The 19,151-nt window shown below is 42.8% G+C and overlaps 1 protein-coding gene across 1 annotated transcript in view; it reads right to left on the bottom strand.

The window, feature by feature from the left end:
• Nucleotides 1-1,354: 1,354 nt before the first annotated feature.
• The window catches only part of LOC103621405 (small conductance calcium-activated potassium channel protein 2-like), a gene marked incomplete at its 5' end in the record, with an annotated part of 19,815 nt that continues 2,018 nt past the window's right edge, over nucleotides 1,355-19,151 (bottom strand). The window contains 2 exons of the mRNA XM_008640204.2: nucleotides 1,355-1,636; nucleotides 15,760-15,829. Of these exons, the coding sequence (XP_008638426.2) occupies nucleotides 1,355-1,636; nucleotides 15,760-15,829 (352 nt within the window). The remainder of the gene's footprint in view (nucleotides 1,637-15,759; nucleotides 15,830-19,151) is intronic.

The following is a 19,151-nucleotide window of genomic DNA, read 5'->3' as shown; positions in this document are numbered from 1 at the left end:
TTTAGAAATATAAAAAAGATTATGATTTTCTAAGCAAGAAAAGAGATAGTTCATGCTGGCATGACAAAATGCAACATTTAAGATACAGAAAGAGCATTTCACATTCAGTAACAGGATAAAATATTTGAAATCATACATGAAAAAGGGGAGAATGGAAAAATGAAAATATTCAAAAAGAAAGTTTTGATATTTAACTATTAAATCCCAATATTATTAATCAATACATCTAATCCTGCCAATATTGTAAATGAGATGGCCTCATCACCTTTCAAAAATCTCATCTAGCTGAGGTCTGAACTAGCACAACAGTACCACTATAACAATCTCTTCTTTTGGTAACTCAAAAGAGATGAAGTTCACAGAAACAAAAGTAGAACTGTAAATACTGTGCATAGGGCTTCCAGTCACAAAATATCACCATCTATAAATAAAACACTCCCAAGGCATGCAGCCATGCTGCTAATCTAGGAGGGAAAAAAGCTCTGAAGTCATTATCTTTCCCAAGGACAAAAAAAAGTATTGGAGAAACTCTTGAGCTTTTCATAACCAAGCAATGCCTATGGATATAACTTATGTTCATCAGCTAACTTGTGTTCATCAGTTATATACTTTATATCAAAAAGTCAAAGCTTTTATAATAAATAGGCCTAAAGTGTGTGCTGAGTTTCAGACTATGGTTTGTGGAATTTTGATTGCTTGAGAGAACAACTCTTCTGTCTTGCCTAACATGTCTCTGCTCTTTGTGCATTACTGTCTTTCTGATTTCTTACATAAATTATAATTTTAATTAATCACTTCAGAAACTGAAATTCTCAGTGACCTTTTAAAGTGACTATACATACAAAGCACACTTTTAGATGAACATTAATTTTTAAAATTTTTTTGTTTGATTTTTATTTTTCCCCCCTCCAGTGCAAAGTTTAGAGTATCCATTTTCATACCTAGAGTATAATTACACTTGAATTTTGCTACTTAAAGTTTTACAAATAAGTCTTTTGATCACTTGCTTTTTTTTAACTGTTAAAGTCCAAGTAAGCAAACAAATCTGTGCAGAAATAACCCTTTACATTGTTATTATTATATACTGTGGGAAAAATTTTGTTTGAAGTGCATTAATATAGTTAGCGAAATTACAGGAGAAACACTTTAATATAGCAATGATTACTGCATTCACTGTGCATCTGAGAGGAGAGGGGGAAAACAGTTTTCACTCATTTTGGCCTTTAATATTGTGTCTAGGTTTCCAGGATTCTGACAGCAGAACCCAGATAACACTGATTAGAACCATAGGGTTTTACAATAAAAGCTAAAATATTGACCATATGATGGCAAAAGGTGATTAACTTATTCTCTTCTAGCTACTTTCTGATGAAGTTGGTGGTGTTGTGGAGGAGGATCTCCTTCTTGACAAAGACCATGATCGCTCAGCACTGTAGGCAACATGTTTATAATTTTGTATCTGAGCCTCGAGGAGATCCTTCTGTTGTTGGCTGATTGTCTGGCTAATCAGTTCAGGGAGAGCTTGAATGCTGCCAATTAGAGTTTCCAGTTTAGTCTCCAGAGTAACAATTCTCTTCTCAAAATCTTCACTTCTTTCATTTAAGTCAGAAATCATGTCATACATGATGTTTTGAGTCTGAAAGTAGAAGGATGTAAAAAAGGTTTAGAGACATCTTACAGATGTTGTAACATGCAGTGCAACTCAACAAGGTTTCTTATCTTAAATGCTTTTGCATTTCACAAAAAGAAGATATGAGTATTCTAACAAGATCTAGTCTTTTGAAATAATTTTACTTGCAGATGTATGACAGACCCTACTGGTGATAAATTTGTTGAGCAGAAATGTAACATTGATATTGTGAGTTGCATTTTAAATGTCAAGCTCTTATTGAATTTGATGAAACGCCTGACCCTTTTAGAAGTTTAGATGCTTAGAAATTCACCATCAGAAGATTTGTGAATAGGATTAGTTGTGTAAGGCCACAAGGAGAACAAAGCTTTCAAAGCACGGTGATGCACCCTTCACTTTTTTCCTTTTCCTCTGATTTTTAAACACCTTCATACTTTTAAATAGAAAACAATTATCTTGTTTTCTCCTTATACTGTGCTTGAACCTGTTGTAATAAGAGTAGTTGAGTGGATTGTTTTTGAAATGTAGAGCAAGGAGTAAAAACAAGTGTATGCTCCTCTACTTCTACCTTCCCCTATCTATCTGTCCTCTGCAAAATGGTGTTTGGTAACAGAAAGTCAATCGGGTAAACTTTAAAATGTCATAATGCTTAGTACAAATGAAATCTGAAGTATGTTAATTCATAAAGTCTGTAAGTTTCTATTTGACTTCCATTTGTTTCTTTTATAATTAATGCAGGGAAATTACTAAAACTAATGACTGGATTTCTCCCTCTTGTAGATTGAGACTTCAGATTAGACATAATCAAAATTTAAAATAACTGGTCATAATTCAGTATATAAACTGACTGAAGTTTATAATCCATTATAAAGGAATGAAACATTAATTGAATGACTACTGGAAGTTTAAAGCACAGCAATATCAGATAAGTGTCTATAATGCATTTTCTCTGTCCTGTATCAAGATGATAGCATAATTGTTGAAAGAAAACAAATCTACACTTAATAATATCTGAAAAGTCCTTATCAGTTGCCAGAAGCAGAGTGAAATGTATTTTCAGTAAGTGAAGTTGTCAGGTGTTTCTCTACTACAAAAGAGGAACAAACACTGAAAGTTTGCTTTGATGTTGCACTTTAAATTGATCTGGGTTTTGAGGTGCCTGAAGACATTCGTATGAGAAACCCTTGGGAAAAGTGTATAAATATTTCTAATGAAGATTCAAATTAAGTTCATATAAAATAACTGTTATATATTGCAGTCTAATGTGAAGCATGGAATGCTCTCAGCTCAGCACTGCAAATCTTGTTATTGTTTTATGTTTTTTTAAAACGCAACATTTAACAACAGTCAAGTAGTGTGTGTTAGGTTATGTGATAAAATTCTAATCTGCACACCCACAAATGAGCAGAGACAGACAGTGATGGGTGGGGGATCTGAATAATACTGGCTACTCTCAGGCCCATAAAAGGAGCCAGCAGTCCATAACCGGCCCATCTCCACGGGCACAGAGGCAGAATAGAATTGAATCAAATAGAATAGTTCCGTTGGAAAGGACCTACAACAATCATCTTGTCGTATTTCCTGACCACATCAGGGCTGACCAAAAGTTAAAGCATGCTATTAAGGGCATTGTCCAAATGCATCTTAAAAACTGACAGGCATGGGCACCTGTTGCTGTTGCGCAGGGACGGCAAAAAACAACATAACTTCAGGTCAGAGAAGATGGTTGAAGCCAACCCCTTTAATGCCAAAACCCCATCTTTTATAGCATGGATTGCAAAAGAGAAATTACATGATTGGCCCCTTGGCTAGTCACCCACCACAGTGAGTGGCTGAGGGGTATAACCACCCATTTCAAAATATTATTCTCACAAGACTGAAAACAATTCCATTGCTCTCACAACATCCTGCACCTGTGGATAGTTTACCAAACCGTCTTTCTCTGTTTCTCAGCTAAAGCATGAGAAAGGAAAAACTTCACAAATGCTTCAGCAGCTGGAAAATTCCTCTGCTCCTGCCTTTTAGCATCCACAGGCACCAACTACTTTCTCTAAGAAGCCTGTTCCAGTGTTTGACCACCCTTTCAGTAATGAAACGCTTCTTAATGTCCACTCTGAACCTCTTCTGATGCAGCTTTCAACTATTCCCATCCATCCTGTCATTGGATACCAGGGAGAAGAGATCAGCAACTCCCTCTCCATTTGCTCTCCTCAGGAAGCTGTAGAGGTCACCACTCATCCCCCTTCTCTCCAAACTAGACAACACCAGTGTCCTTAGCTGCTCCTCACAGGACATGCCTTTTACCAACTTGCCCTCCTTTGGATGCATCCAAGTGTTACAAACCAGTTTAAATACAGAAGAGCAAAGAAAACTAAGTCTGTGAATAAAACGGATTGAACCTAGAAAGGTTCAAAATATACCGCAAAACTTCATTAAAACCAAACGAGGTTAGATGTTGGTACCAAAAAAAGTGATATATTTTAAGAGGGAAAAAGGGAGAGAAATAGAGAGAGAAAGAGAGAGAGAGAGAGAAAGAGAGAAAAAGAGCAGGTCCCTTGACTTCGCTCTACTTGATGACAAAACCAGCTTCCAGGAGAATTTGGATGATTTTCTCCCCTTTCTCAAACACTTCGGTTGCGGTGTTCCCCCACACAATGATGTCATCAATGTACTGCAGATGTTCTGGAGCCTCACCCTTTTCTAGTGCAGTCTGGATCAGTCTATGGCAGATGGTGGGACTGTGCTTCCACCCCTGAGGCAATCGATTCCAGGTGTACTGCACGCCCCTCCAGGTGAAGGCAAACTCAGGCCTACACTCGGGTGCCAAAGGAATGGAGAAAAATGCATTAGCAATGTCAATGGTAGCATACCACTTCGCTGCTTTGGACTCCAGCTCGCACTGGAGCTCCAACATGTCCGGCACTGCAGCGCTCAATGATGGAGTCACTTCATTCAAGGCACGATAGTCCACTGACAATCTCCATTCTCCTTCCGATTTGTGCACAGGCCAGATGGGACTGTTGAACAGTGAGTGGGTCTTGCTAATCACCCCTTGGCTCAGTCAGGACAGGACCAGAAGTAAAGAATGTGCTCTACTCTGCAGCCGTGAGCCATGGTCTGTCCTGGAGCCTTTGGCAGAAAGTGCCTGGTGAGACTCGAGGTCGACCACTGGGATTTTGGAGTCAAAACTACAGAGAATCCAAAGCCAAATACAGTCCAACAGAGAAAAAATCTTAGCAGCCTATGAAGAAGTCCAAGCCGTCTCAGAGAGATTTTTCAACTCCTCCTGGCACCCAGACTACCGGTGCTGGGGTGGATGTTCAAAGCAGAGGTTCCCTCTACCCACCATGCCACCAATGCCACATGGAGCAAATGGATTGCTCTCATCACACAGCGCGCCTTTATCGGAAAACTGAATCGCCCTGGGATTTGGAATTAATCACAAACTGGCCTGAAAGTGAAAACTTTGGTCTCACTGATGAAGAAGAACAAGAACAAGTGACACGTGCTGAAGAAGCTCCACCGTACAACCAACTGCCATCAGAAGACACACGCTACCCTCTTTTCACCGACCGTTCTTGTCGAAACGAAAGTGGAAAGCAGCCGTATGGAGTCCCACACGACGGGTTGCAGAAGCTACTGAAGGAGAAGGTGGATCAAGCCAACTCGCTGAACTCAAAGCTGTTCAACTAGCCCTGGACATTGCTGAAAGAGAGAAATGGTCAAAGCAATACTTCTACACTGATTCATGGATGGTAGCCAATGCTCTGTGGGGATGGTTAGAAAACAGGGAAAAAGCTAATTGGCAGTGTAGGGGAAAAATAATGTGGGCTGCTGAAGAGTGGAAAGACATGGCTGCTCGAGTAAGAAAGCTGGTTGTGAAAGTCCGCCATGTAGATGCCCATGTCCCCAAGAGTAAGGCTAATGAGGAACACCAAAACAACAAACAGGTAGATCAGGCTGCAAAGATAGAAGTGTCACAGGTAGACTTGGACTGGAAACACAAGGGAGAGTTGTTCCTAGCTCGATGGGCCCATGATGCCTCAGGCCATCAGGGCAGAGATGCCACCTATAAGTGGGCACGAGATCGAGGGGTGGATCTAACCCTCAAAAGAGAATTTATGTGATTGGCCCCTTGGCTAGTCACCCACCACAGTGAGTGGCTGAGGGGTATAACCACCCATTTCAAAATATTATTCTCACAAGACTGAAAACAATTCCATTGCTCTCACAACATCCTGCACCTGTGGATAGTTTACCAAACCGTCTTTCTCTGTTTCTCAGCTAAAGCATGAGAAAGGAAAAACTTCACAAATGCTTCAGCAGCTGGAAAATTCCTCTGCTCCTGCCTTTTAGCATCCACAGGCACCAACTACTTTCTCTAAGAAGCCTGTTCCAGTGTTTGACCACCCTTTCAGTAATGAAACGCTTCTTAATGTCCACTCTGAACCTCTTCTGATGCAGCTTTCAACTATTCCCATCCATCCTGTCATTGGATACCAGGGAGAAGAGATCAGCAACTCCCTCTCCATTTGCTCTCCTCAGGAAGCTGTAGAGGTCACCACTCATCCCCCTTCTCTCCAAACTAGACAACACCAGTGTCCTTAGCTGCTCCTCACAGGACATGCCTTTTACCAACTTGCCCTCCTTTGGATGCATCCAAGTGTTACAAACCAGTTTAAATACAGAAGAGCAAAGAAAACTAAGTCTGTGAATAAAACGGATTGAACCTAGAAAGGTTCAAAATATACCGCAAAACTTCATTAAAACCAAACGAGGTTAGATGTTGGTACCAAAAAAAGTGATATATTTTAAGAGGGAAAAAGGGAGAGAAATAGAGAGAGAAAGAGAGAGAGAGAGAGAAAGAGAGAAAAAGAGCAGGTCCCTTGACTTCGCTCTACTTGATGACAAAACCAGCTTCCAGGAGAATTTGGATGATTTTCTCCTTTCTCAAACTCCCTGCAGCTGAAGGGACTGAGCAGAACACCACCTGTGCTCCTGCCCCATCAACCAATCGACCTAGAGCCTTGAAGTCCCTTTTAATTGCCCTGGTGCTCTTCTTTTGAAGCTCATCACTGCCATCCTGGAGTGTCAACAGTGGGTAATAAGCAGAGGGCTGAATACGTTAAGGGAGTGTCCCAGTGATATCCTGTACCCAGGCCCCAGGGAGGCAGCAGACCTCCCTGTGGGATGGGTCCAGTCGACATACGGGACACTCTATTCCCCTCAGAAGGGAATCACCTACCACGACTACCCTTCTTTTCTTTTTAATGCTAGAGGTAGTGATCCGTCGGACAGACGAAGTATAATTGGGAGGCTCACTGGGAAAATTATTTTCTTCGATGCCATCTGGCTGACCCTCTGGATCCAGGGCCTCATACCTATTCTGAAGTGGCACCTGGGTAGGTGATGGGGGTCAGGAGGAATTTTTATTAACTCCCTGAGTAGGGACCCATTTCCACTCCCCTTCATCTGCTAGGTATCCTCCTTCTGCCTGATGGTAAGAGGCATGGGAGTCCTCTGACTCCTGATGGGCTTCTCTCAGGGTTAAAAGGGTGAAAATCCACCAGTCTATTTCCCTTTCACTTTCCCTAATACTCCTTAGTCTTTCTACTTCCTCCTTAAGCTCCACCACCAGACAGAGCAGATCATTCACCTGTTCGCACTACATGCAGGCATCTTTTGCACCATCCCCTGGTACTACTGACAGGCTCATTCCTTGCACGAAGGGACTTGACAGAAGTGTCCTTCTTGAGGGGTTCTGTTTGGGTTGGTACACTTTTACTAGCTATAGCTTTTGATCATTTGGAGACCATTGCTGAGGAAAAAAAACCCGAAACCAACCAAACAAAACCCCAACACAAAATAAAACCCCACTACCAGGAGGATGGCTGAAACCCTGCCTGCTTCCCCTGCCTGTGCAAACTGCCATGCAATGCCCTCAAAGATGTGTCATGCCTCTGTTTGCCCACTCCTGGTCGCCACGCTCCCTAAAGCCTTCTTTAAATCACCTGCAATGGGCAGAGGAAGCCCCTCCCTGTGCCTGAATGGCTAAGGAGAGGAAGTCATAGTACCCACTGTCTCATTTTCCTTATTCCACTGCAGTGATGCTAGGAAATGAGAGTATGCCTGTGTAGTGCTAGTTTGAGCCACGTCAGTGTTGTACATTTTACCAGGTCTGGACTCTTAGTGGTTTTGTCATCATTTGAGAAAAGGATCTCTATCACAGCCCGTTCTTGCAAGCATTGGATTTGTTGCTCCATGGTCTTCCAAGGGCCTTGCTGCAGCTGGAGATCTTCTGGGAAAAGGTATCTCTCCTTCACACTGGCCAAGAGTTGTGTCCAGAGGCTGAGGGGTTCGGGCCTCCTCATGATCCCCTGATTGATACCCACATGATGCAACAGAGATCCCAAGTGCCTTGCTTTAATACCGTCCAAAACTGAACCATCACCTGCAGTGTCCCAGACTCAGATCAACAAGCTCAATATAGACTTGTTGGGTCGTCAGGTGAGGTCTTTCCTGAAATTGCAGAGACTTTCTAAGGACAAAGATTTGATGATTATTTCTGGTTCTGATTCCTCTGCTTCCTGTGAGGGTCCTGCCTCCCCGTCATCATCCACTGGGCAAATGGATTTGGTTTTATACTTTCTTCTCTGGATGGAGGGAACTGCTATTGGCTTAGGCTGCCCTTCTGGTTTAACTGCAGACTGAATGACCATGGTGTCTTCCGATTTGTTCTCCTTTCCCTCTGTCTGTAGGTGCTGCTGTACAGTATCGAGCAGTGTGCAATAAGCATTAGCCAGGGCCCAGCACAGTGCAATAAGCTGCCCCTCTTTGGAGCTGTCATTGCAATTTTCTTTCAGATATTCTGCTATCTTAGCTGAGTTCTGTATTTGTTCAGGGAGGAAATTCCAAACTATTGGGGCAAAGTATTTCTTCAGGACCTGGCCTATATCCTCCCACATTCCATGCCACTCAACATTTTCCACCAATGGGGCAGATCTCTGAGCAACCTCCCTGGAAATCTCAGCCCCGATTCTAAATGGGTTGTAGACCGTATAGAGGAGACATAGCAGAATTAGCAACAAAAATATGGTGTCTTTAACATCCAGAGGGAAATGAACATTCTCAAAAGGTGATGTGTCTGACCTGAATGGGGAGAAGCAGGTAAAAGACTGGGAAAAATAATTCCCTCCTGTTCCCCCAACAGGCTGGGTGTGATTATTAATAAACCCTCAGAAGTAGCAGCTGAGACCAGGACAGGCAAACAACAGTGAATACACATCCCAAATACTCTTCATTGCCTCTGCTGTTATCTGTACATAAGCTAATATTGCAGAGTGTATCAACAAAGCAATCTTGGTTTGTGTCTCTGATCCAAAAAAGATCCATATCTGTCTTGGGGTGACTTTATGATGGGTATCCCATATCGCTGCCCTATGCCCAGAAATTAATGCTTGTGCCTTTCTATGCCTTTAAACTGAGCCTGAGAGGGGGAAGGAAAACCTAAGCAAAACTTTTTCAAAGCAGTTTACAGCTTGTTCAAGGTCACACAGAGATAGATACTGGTTTTTTCAGCTGCAGCAGGGAAGCGAGGAAGCACCCGGCTTGCTGCTTTCCAGTCAGCTTTTGGCCAGTTTTTCAGCTTCTTTTTCTCCGGAGCGAGACAGAGAGTTGAGTTTTTTTTCCCTGGAATTTCGGATTTTTTCCCTTTCCTGCTGGACTGCTTCAATATCAGAACACATTGGGAGGACTTTCCACCAAGCACAGAGGGCCTGGCCCTGGGCCAAGTCCCAGTTCCAGGGAGACCAAAGGGAGGACTCTAACACTTTCCCAAGTTTTTCTCCACAGTGAGAGATTTTATTATTTGGCATTATTATCCTTTCCCCGTGTGTTTGTTAAAGAAATAGTTTTTATCTCTTTCACTTTCCTTCGAGGAAAATTTATTTTTTCCCGAACCTGGTGGGGGAGGGGTGGTTGTAGCCTGCCTTCTCTCAGAGGATGTATTTCTAAATTTGGCCAAGCCGGCACAGAAAGAAAGAGAGAAAGAAAGAAGGAGAGGAAGGAAGGAAGGGAGTGAAAGGGGTTAGGTAGATACATATCACCCTTCCGAGGGTCCCAATGACGTCTCATTGCTCCCCTCCATATGGTCTTCTTGGTGGTGAGGTGTTGCAGTGAACCATGACCATCCCCAGGGCCAGCCCCAAAAGCCCTGAGCATTCATAAGGCTGGGAAAAATACATAAATCTGTGCCTTACCTTTCAGCTGCATATCTCCCTTCCCCCATATCCAGCTGCTTTCCCAGAGTGACCCAGGGCAAGCTCTAAATTATTGAGCATCTGATTAGTCCATGTTACTCCTCCCCGCCTACCCCTTCCTCCATTGGCTGTAATCTCTTCTCCCTGCCCCGGTAACACCCCCTAGCTGATGTTTCATTGGTTACTGTGTGTTTTCCACGCCTGCTTGTCGGGGTATAAACTGCCTTGCCTGGCTGTGTTCTCGCTCTCTCTGTCCTCGTGGGCTCTTGCCCTGGAATAAACTCTCTTCTCCCACAAGAGGCCCTCCGCTTTTCCCTACCTCCTCGGCGCGCATCAGCCATCAGGGTGCGAGGCGAACCTGAACTGGGGATTTGCCCGTTCCCCCATGCGCTGCGATCGGACTCCATCTGTCCCACTCAGAGCAAGAAGCAGTTTGCATGGTACCAGGACAAGTGCTAGCCACGGGACGGTACCACTGCAGTGAGGGTCCCCCGCCACCCACTGCTGAAAAGTTTAGAATCTCATGGATTAATATATGTTTGCGCCAGGTGGGAACGCCCACATGCCTCCCACGGGGAGGGCAAGTTTGACACTGTCCCTTGCAACATTGTGGATCTGTTGCATCATGTTGCAGTGCTCTGGTGCAGGGTCTGGGGACCCCTTTGGGGGGGACCTTTGATAGGCCACGACAGCCCCTCTGCTGTCCTTCACATGGACGCGGCTTTTCCTGGGATGAAGGGGCCCCTGCAGCTGGGCTCCTTTGCACAGCAGAGGATGGGCATTCACTGCCTCTGACCAGAGGCTTTTTACTACACACCCAAAACCTCTCCTCCCCACCACCCTTTGGTGTGAGGGTCTGTTTGAGCCTAGCAGCTGATAGCCCTGGGACTGTGGTCTCCAGCCCGAAGGTGCTAAGCTTGATCCAGGGCCTTAGTCAGGGTGTGGTGGTTTTCTCTGCAGCTTTTATACAGTTTTGCTATAATAGGCAAAAGTCCTTCATGAAGACGTTTAAGTCATAAATTATAACATTTCAGTCTCCAACACCAAGTAACTTCATATCCTTCTTAAATTGTGGGGCTCAGAACTGCACACAGTTCTCAAGGTGAGGCTGCACCAACGCTGAATACAGTGGGATAATCACCTCTTTTGACTGGCTGGTTATGCTGTGTTTAATGCACCCCAGGATGCAGTTTGCCCTCTTGGCTGCCAGGGCTCACTGCTGACTCATACTGAGCCTGCTGTCAACCAGCACCCCCAGATCCAACGGTATAAAGTTTATGAACTCTATGAAATTTAACAAGGGCAAGTGCCAGATTCTATATCTGGGACAGGACAACCCTGGTTGTGTGTATAGAGTAGGGAATGAGAGGCTGGAGAGCAGTGCTGCGGAAAGGGACCTGGGGGTCCTGGTCGATGGCAAGTTGAATATGAGTCAGCAGTGTGCCCTGGCAGCCATGATGCCTTAGGTTTTAACTTTTATATTTTTCAGATTCTGTACTGCTTAGTGTGTAACTCTGAAAGTTTCTTGTAGCCTGTTAATTTCTGCTCTCATGCTAGGTAGATATAACAAAGCCTCTCTGGGCCTGCTTTCCAAGGACACCAAGACTGTCCTAGGCCAAAAGTATAAACTAAAGAGCCACTAAGGGGAGGGGTAAGCTGAGGGGAAAACTGAAGCTTTAATTGGAGAATTAACTCTGATATGCAAATGAACCAAACCTATAAAAGAGTGAAGAACTCATGACCTGTGGTCCAGCTTGGGGTCCATTTTGAGAATAGCTTCAGGCTCCCCAGGGTGTACCTTTGAAGGCCTTTCAAATAAATACCTCTTTTATTCCCTTACCCCTGTCTACTCTCTGTTTCTAGAAGGCCTCTTAAGGCATCAGCCAGGAGGGACATCTGTGTCCTGGGGAGCATCAGGCACAGCATCGCCAGCCAGGCAAGGGAGGGGATTGTCCCGCTCTGCTCTGCACTGGTGCAGTCTCACCTTGAGTCCTGGAGGCAGTTTTGGGCACCACAATATAAGAAAGATACAAAGCTATTAGAGAGTATCCAAAGGAGGGCAACAAGGATGGTGAAGGGCCTTGAGGGGAAACCATATGAGGAACAGCTGAGGGCACTTGACCTGTTCAGCCTGGAGAAGCAGAGACTGAGGGGAGACCTCATCACCGTCTACAACTTCCTCATGAGGGGAAGCGGTGGGGGGGATACGGATCTCTTCACTCTCATGGCCAGTGACAGGACTCAAGGAAATGGCAAGAAGCTGAGTCAGGTGAGGTTTAGTTTCAACATCAGGAAAAGGTTCTTCCCCCAGAGGGTGGTTGGGCACTTGAACAGGCTCCCCAGGGAAGTGGTTACTGCACCAAGCCTGACAGAATTCAAGAAGTGTTTGGACAATACTCTCAGGCACATGGTGTGACTCTTGGGGATGGTGCTGTGCAGGGCCAGTTGGACTCAATGATCTTTGAGGGTCCCTTCCAAATCAGCATATTCTATGATTCTATGATTCTATGATTCTATGATCCCTTTCTGCAGCGTTGCTCTCAAGACACTCCTCTCCCAATTTATAATTGTGCCCAGTGTTACTCCATCCCAGGTGCAGAATCCATCATTTGGTCTTGTTAAATGTCATGCCATTGATGACTGCCCAATCCTCCAATCTAGATCCATCTGCAAGGTCTCTCATCCCTCAAAAGATTCAACAGCACCTCCCAGTTTGGTATTATCAGCAAAGTTGCTAATGGTGCATTCAGCTCCTGCATTCAGATCATTGATAGAACTGGCCCTAGAATTGAGCCCTGAGGAATACCACTAGTAAACAGTCCAGAAAAACTACATCACTTGCCTTCCCTTCATCCACTAGGCGGATGACCTTATCACTAGTTAAACGTGACTTTCCCTTTGTGAACCCATGTTGACTGTGCCTGATGATTGCATTGTCCTTTAAATGCCTTTCAATGGTACCCAGTATGATCTTCTCCATAATTTTTCTAGGTACTGAGGGTAGACTAACAGGTCTGTAGTTTCCAGTGTCTTTCCTCACACCCTTCTTGAAAACTGGAATAACATTGGCTAGCTTCCATTCATCAGGGACCTCCCCAGACTCCCAAGATCTTGGGTAGATGATCGAGATGGATCCTGCCATAACTTCTGCTAGCTCCTTTAGTACTCCAGGATCCATCCCAGCAGGGCCCGTGGATTTATGAACATTCAGCTGATACAATTGTTCCCTTACAATTTCAGTGTCCACAAATGCAAAGTCACAGGTATTGGTATTTTGGGTTTGTCTATTTTTTCCAAAGTCTCTCCCCATTACTGGAGGGATCGAGGAAAACACTACCTGTGCCCCTGAATCTTTTAGAACTCTTTCCAGGGCCCTGAAATCTCTTTTGATTGACCTTGGACTTTTTGTTGCAACACGAAAGAACCAGACTGAGTAATAGGCCAAAAGCTATGCTAAGTCCTTCAGTTGTCTGGTGATATCCCTGATTCAGGCCCCAGGGAGGCAGCAAACTTCCCTGAAAAGAGCATTGATTCTGCAAATCAGTGCTTCTGTTTTACTCAGGAGTCACCAATGACCATAACTTGCCATTGTTTTTTTCTCAGCAGTGCTCTTAATGCAGGTCTTGTGGGTTGGTTGACCTGATCTTGGTGAGAGTGCTTGCATAGGTTACTCCTCTTCTATCTCATTATGCACTTCATCTACCATACCCAGGTTCTCATACTTATTTTGCAAAGGTAGCTGAAAGGGTAAGGAGGGGTTCCTCTTAGAGCTCCATGCAGTAACTTGCCTCCACCCCTCCCTATCCCTTGTAATGCTTTCTTCCTCCTGGTACAGAACAGATCTTGGACCTACCTCCATAGTCACCATGCTGAGTTGACTTCTGTGTACCAGAGATGGCAGAGCACAGCTTGGCTAATCTCCTTGGACTCCTCAGTCTGCCCACCTCCTCCTGAAGCTGGGCCACCAGGCAGAGCAGTTAATCTACCTGGTCACACTTCCCACAGGCATTTACCATCACCCTTTATTTCCAGGAATATCCTTGTACACACCCCATAATCTGAAGCTTGTGTGGTCACATGCTTTGACAGGAGCTCTGTCTGTGTGACTGCATTGGTTGAACTTATACTGGGTGCTAGAAGCTCAGGAGAAACAGGACATGGCTTTCTGCCAGGTGGTCACCATGCTGCTGCATGCCTGCTTGCTGGGTCCTGCAAAGGCATGTAGGAACCCAGATTAAGGATTCAGAGGAAGGAACTCCCTGTCCAGGCCTCTTACAGAGTTGTCTGAGGAGACCCTCAGCCCCAATGCCCTTATGTGAAACTCATGAGGATGAGTCAATGTTGGAACATGTTTTCGACTGAGGGGTGTTGCTGCCTTGGGGTATGGGACGTGATAGGAGGCAGGGGAAGAGTATTTTGGGATTGCACAGGACTCAGGATATTTAGGGAAGGCCAGGAAAGGGAGGAGTCTAGGTGATTTGGGAAGGAATGAGTGTGGGAAAATGGAAGGGTATGGAAATTAAAAATCCAGAGTGGCTACCATGGAAGAGAAACCACCTCTGTTTATTATAAAATATGTATCTGTTATCTTCCTTATCACCTTATCATGTGAGTGTGTGTGCAATTTAATAGTCTCTTTTAGTTGATCTCAAATAGCTTTAAAAAAGAATAACAAATCCTTATATCAGCCAAGTGGGCAGATATTATTCATTATAAAAACTTGGAACAAATACAGACCTTAGTTATTTGTCTAAAGTCACTGCTTCATAAGAGAACAGAAATGAAAAACCACAACCCCTAAGTTCCGTCTGTGTGAAGGCCAGTGAACTATAGTCCCTCACAGCATAGTCTGACAAGAAACCTTTTGTCTTAGGGTGACTTTATGATGTGTATCCCATATCGCTGCCCTATGCCCAGAAATTAATTTTTGTACCTTTCTATGCCTTTAAACTGAGCCTGAGAGGGGGGAGGAAAAACTGAGCAAAACTTTTTCAAAGCAGTTTGCAGCTTGTTCAAGGTCACACAGAGATAGAGACTTTTTTTTCAGCTGTGGCAGGAGAGCGAGAAGGAAGGGAAGCACCCAGCTTGCTTTTCTTTCCAGCCACCTTTTGGCAGTTTTTTTCCCTCAGCTCTTTTTCCTTCAGAGAGTTGAACTTTTGTTTTCCTGGGACTTCGTTTTTTTCCTTTTTCTCTCTGCTGGACGGTTTCAACATCAGGATACATTGGGAGGACTTTCCACTGAGGCGTTGGCCCTGGAGGTGAGCCCACCACCCCGTCCCAGCTCCAAGGAGGGGGAGAGAGAGATCTACGGAAGGACTCTGAAATTTTTCCAGGTTTCTCTCAGCTGGGCGAGGGGTTTTATTATTTAGCATTATTATTCTTTTCCCGTGTGTTTGTTAAATAAATAGTTTTTATCTCTTTCACTTTCCTTCAAGGAAAATTTATTTTTTCCCAAACCTGGTGGGGGAGGGGTGGTTGTGCCTTTTCTGAGAGGATATATTTCTAAATTTGACCAAACCGGCACACCTCTTTATTATACAGGACTACACAAACATTTCCTAGTCAAAGTTCAACCTAAGCTTTTGCCATGGTTACTGCAGTCTGCTTCAGCTTCTCTCAGGATCAGCCCTTCAGTTATGAAATATTTTCCAAATGTTCAAAAAATAAAAGATACATTCAAACCTTGATCAGAGCCATAAACGAGATGTTTCACTTAATAATTGTTAACCCAAAGCAAATATGTTTGCATTTTCTAGAATTAACAAAGTTGTTAACAATATTTGCATGTATAGTTCATAACATTTTCACTTATGAGCTCTTCATTTGGACAGGGTAAATGTTGATTCAAAGCAACAATAATTGCCCACTAACCTTTGCCAGGTCCACCAAAGTGTTGGCTTGATCATTCAGTTTCCTTTGTTCCATTTTTACACTTCTTAATCTAAAAAGTGGAATTTTAAGTCAGATTTTTGTGTGTGCACATGTGCACCTGTGTGGTCATCTTAGGACTTTTTAAAAGCATGCGTAAAACTTACAAGAGCAGATAACTGCATGGACAATGCCTCAAGTGCTTTGTATAAAGTCAGAATTGGTCATGTGTCTAGTACAATGAGAAACATGCGTCTTCAACACCGCAAAAGAAAAAATGCAGAGAAATGTCATGTCCTTGAGACTATTGTTTGCCATGGGTAAAGTTGCATTCAAAAGGGGACATAATTTATCCAGACTATATGAAAGCCAACATGTTCCTCAAAGCGTCAGTGTTGTTATAAGTAGATATAGGAAGAAACAAAACAAATGATTTTTGTCATTAATGTTGTGACTAATCAAGAATCTTCCCATGCCCACATGACTAGATACAGGTATTAGCCCTGCTCTGTCAGAAATGGATTGAATTAGCAGTTGTTTTAACCTGATAGAAATACAGTGATAAGTGAGTTTCTCATTACATTTAAACAGATCTTCCATCTGACCAGCAGCCAAATAACCAACATACTTGTGGATACATTTAATTTTCTTACCACTCTGAATATTTGTGAATTTAAATATGCTTACATTTAAAACTTACATGAGACAGATGTTTCCAATGCACTATTTAAATTGGACTGCTCTATAAAATATGAAAGAATCAGGGGTACATTTTCTCTTTAATGCTTAGATAACTGCATTATTATTAATTAGTGATGCACATACTGTGAAAGATATGCAATTGACCTTTCCTAGGTGTTCCCTGAATCAAACTCGATGTTTTTCAGATTAACTACTACACGAGTGATTTTTAGATGTGATTTTAAAAAATAAGCAATTTATCTCTGAAGTATAAGTGGGTTCTCATTTATATATATATATGGCACAGACTGGAAAACACATCTCTAGGTAGCGGTAAGTCTTTAGCTGCAGCAGCCAAATTAAAATTAAAATGGCAGGTGTTTGTACTTAAATTTATTACAAGGAAATATGAAACATTTTTTTAATTTTTATGTACTTCACTTATCACAGCAAAAGATTATGATTCTGGATTGTGTGTCCATGGCAGCAATCAGACCACTGAAGTTCACAAATAAAGACTTTTTTTGCATGCAAACTGTAGTAAATTCTGCAAATTTAGGGAGGAACAACTCATACAACTTACTTCCGAGCTCTGTTTTCATTTTGTTGAAATAAGAGACAAAACAGAAGACAAACTGTAAAATACACTAAAACAACCAAATGAGCACAATAGGTACACCTTCCCATTAACTATCCCCTGCCGATTTTTTCTTTTTGCAATATATAAAATGTCTTACTACTGATTTCATCTTCCTCTTATTAAGTGTGCATGAGAAAGAAAAAAAGGCTGACATCAGCTGAAGAGAGAAATCACAGGCAATATTTTTAAACTTCTGAGGGATGTGATTGCAAGTTTGAGGCTGTTATCATTATATACTCTGATTTCTTGAATAAAATTGGCCTTGAAACTTCACACCTTTTATTCCTGTCTCCAGCCCAATGATTGGGAAGGTGAGGCAGGGGAAACAATAAAAAACTTAGGAATCCAGAAAGACAAAAGAGAGCCATTTGCAACCAAGAGGTCCTATGTTTCCTTGAGAAAAGTTCAAAGATGCAAGGGGAGAGAAAACAAATTGCACACAGTACTCTTCTGCAGCTGGAAGAAAGAAGACTGCTAGAACAATGTTTCTATCCATGGTCCATTTCTCAGCATACTGAGAAAATTATCCAATTTTCTTGCTTAAATACAACAAGTTTTGAAATAGGTAGCAAAGTGCTAAAGGACAAGAGAGAAATATAATATTAACATAGATACTCAAAGCTTGTCTGGCATGGCTAGGAAAATATGACTGGTGCCACCTTCACACACCTCCCCCCCCATGATTAATGAATTTTTAAGATAGGTGCAGAACACCACTTTACAACTTGTGAAGCTCTTCAGGGTTAAATTATATATAAAGCTGTGGATCAAACCTCCCATGCTTTTAAATTTAGATTCCTCTTTTCATGCACAAAAGTATATGCATGCACACAGAGAAAATAAATAACAAGGTTTAAATGTTATGGAGTAACCTTTGCACTCAGGGATTCAAGTCCAGTAAAGGACATATAGGACATGCCACCTTCTATTCCACAACCCCTGCCATTCCTCCCAAATCCTTTAAGCTAAGCAGGATGACAGAACTAATAAAATCCCCTTTTTATCTACTAAAAAATGCCTCAGCTTTTGTAGACTCTTTTGCCTTAAGTTTTTCTAAAAGAGCACAGTAACATTTAACCCTGAAAGTTTGCTAAATATTATATAGTAATTAAGGTTTGTAGAATAGTTCATATCTTCTATCAGGAATGTAGGTGAGTCAGCTGGATGCTACCCCCAGATCTCCTCACAGCCCCAGTCACACACAGATCCATGCTTAGAAATTATCAAAACATCCATTTAAAATTAATCTTTATCAATCTACCTCTCCCCAGAATGTCATGGAAAACCCATTTCACAGGTGATACAAAAGAGCTGTATAGGCATCTCAAATAGAACAGACAAATAGCAGCATGAGTCCTGCATATTCCTTATGATGAGTCTGTAGCTGCTGGGGACAAAAGTCTTTTTATTTCTCTCATGTAGTCCAAGGAAGTGAAACTGAATCACTGTACAATTTTAGCTCACTGTGTCTTAGAAAACTCTTACAAACACTCTCAACAATTTGACATTACCCTGTGCTGCACATGACCAGAGTATTTTCTTTTCTAAATAGATACTACAGTAAAATTTTGTCTTACTCTGAAAGAAAGAGAAAATGCAAACTCAAGAGCACAATTCTAGGAAGGGAGAGAGTGCATGTGTGAGGGAAGGAGAATGTGTGCAGAAGAGGAAGAGTGCACAAAGAGGATGAAGTGTGTGTGCAAGAGAAAGAAAAGGAGAAGAGAGCAAGTGGGGTGAGGGGGAAAAAGGGGGGGGGAAGAGAGACAAAAAGAGACAGAGAGACACCAAGAGACAGAACGCAAGACTGTAAAAGAGGGGAGTGCTCGCAGTTTTGTCAGAAAGAAACATGGGGGGGTGGGGAGGGAGAGAGAGAGAAAAAGTGAAACAGAATAAAAGGGGGAAAGCAAGCAAGAGAAAGAGACAGAGAGAAAACCAGGAAAGGGGAAAGAGAACAACAGGGGCATATGAGAGATTGAGAGGGATAAAGAGGGAGGGGGGAGGAAGAGGGAGAAAGAAAAAGGAGTGAAAAGACAGAACAATACAGAGTATGACAGAATAAGAGAGAGAGAGGTCT

Source organism: Corvus brachyrhynchos, unplaced genomic scaffold (genome assembly GCF_000691975.1).
Source record: "Corvus brachyrhynchos isolate BGI_N302 unplaced genomic scaffold, ASM69197v1 scaffold439, whole genome shotgun sequence".
Lineage (NCBI taxonomy): Eukaryota > Metazoa > Chordata > Aves > Passeriformes > Corvidae > Corvus > Corvus brachyrhynchos.
This window is presented reverse-complemented; position numbering and strand designations above follow the sequence as displayed.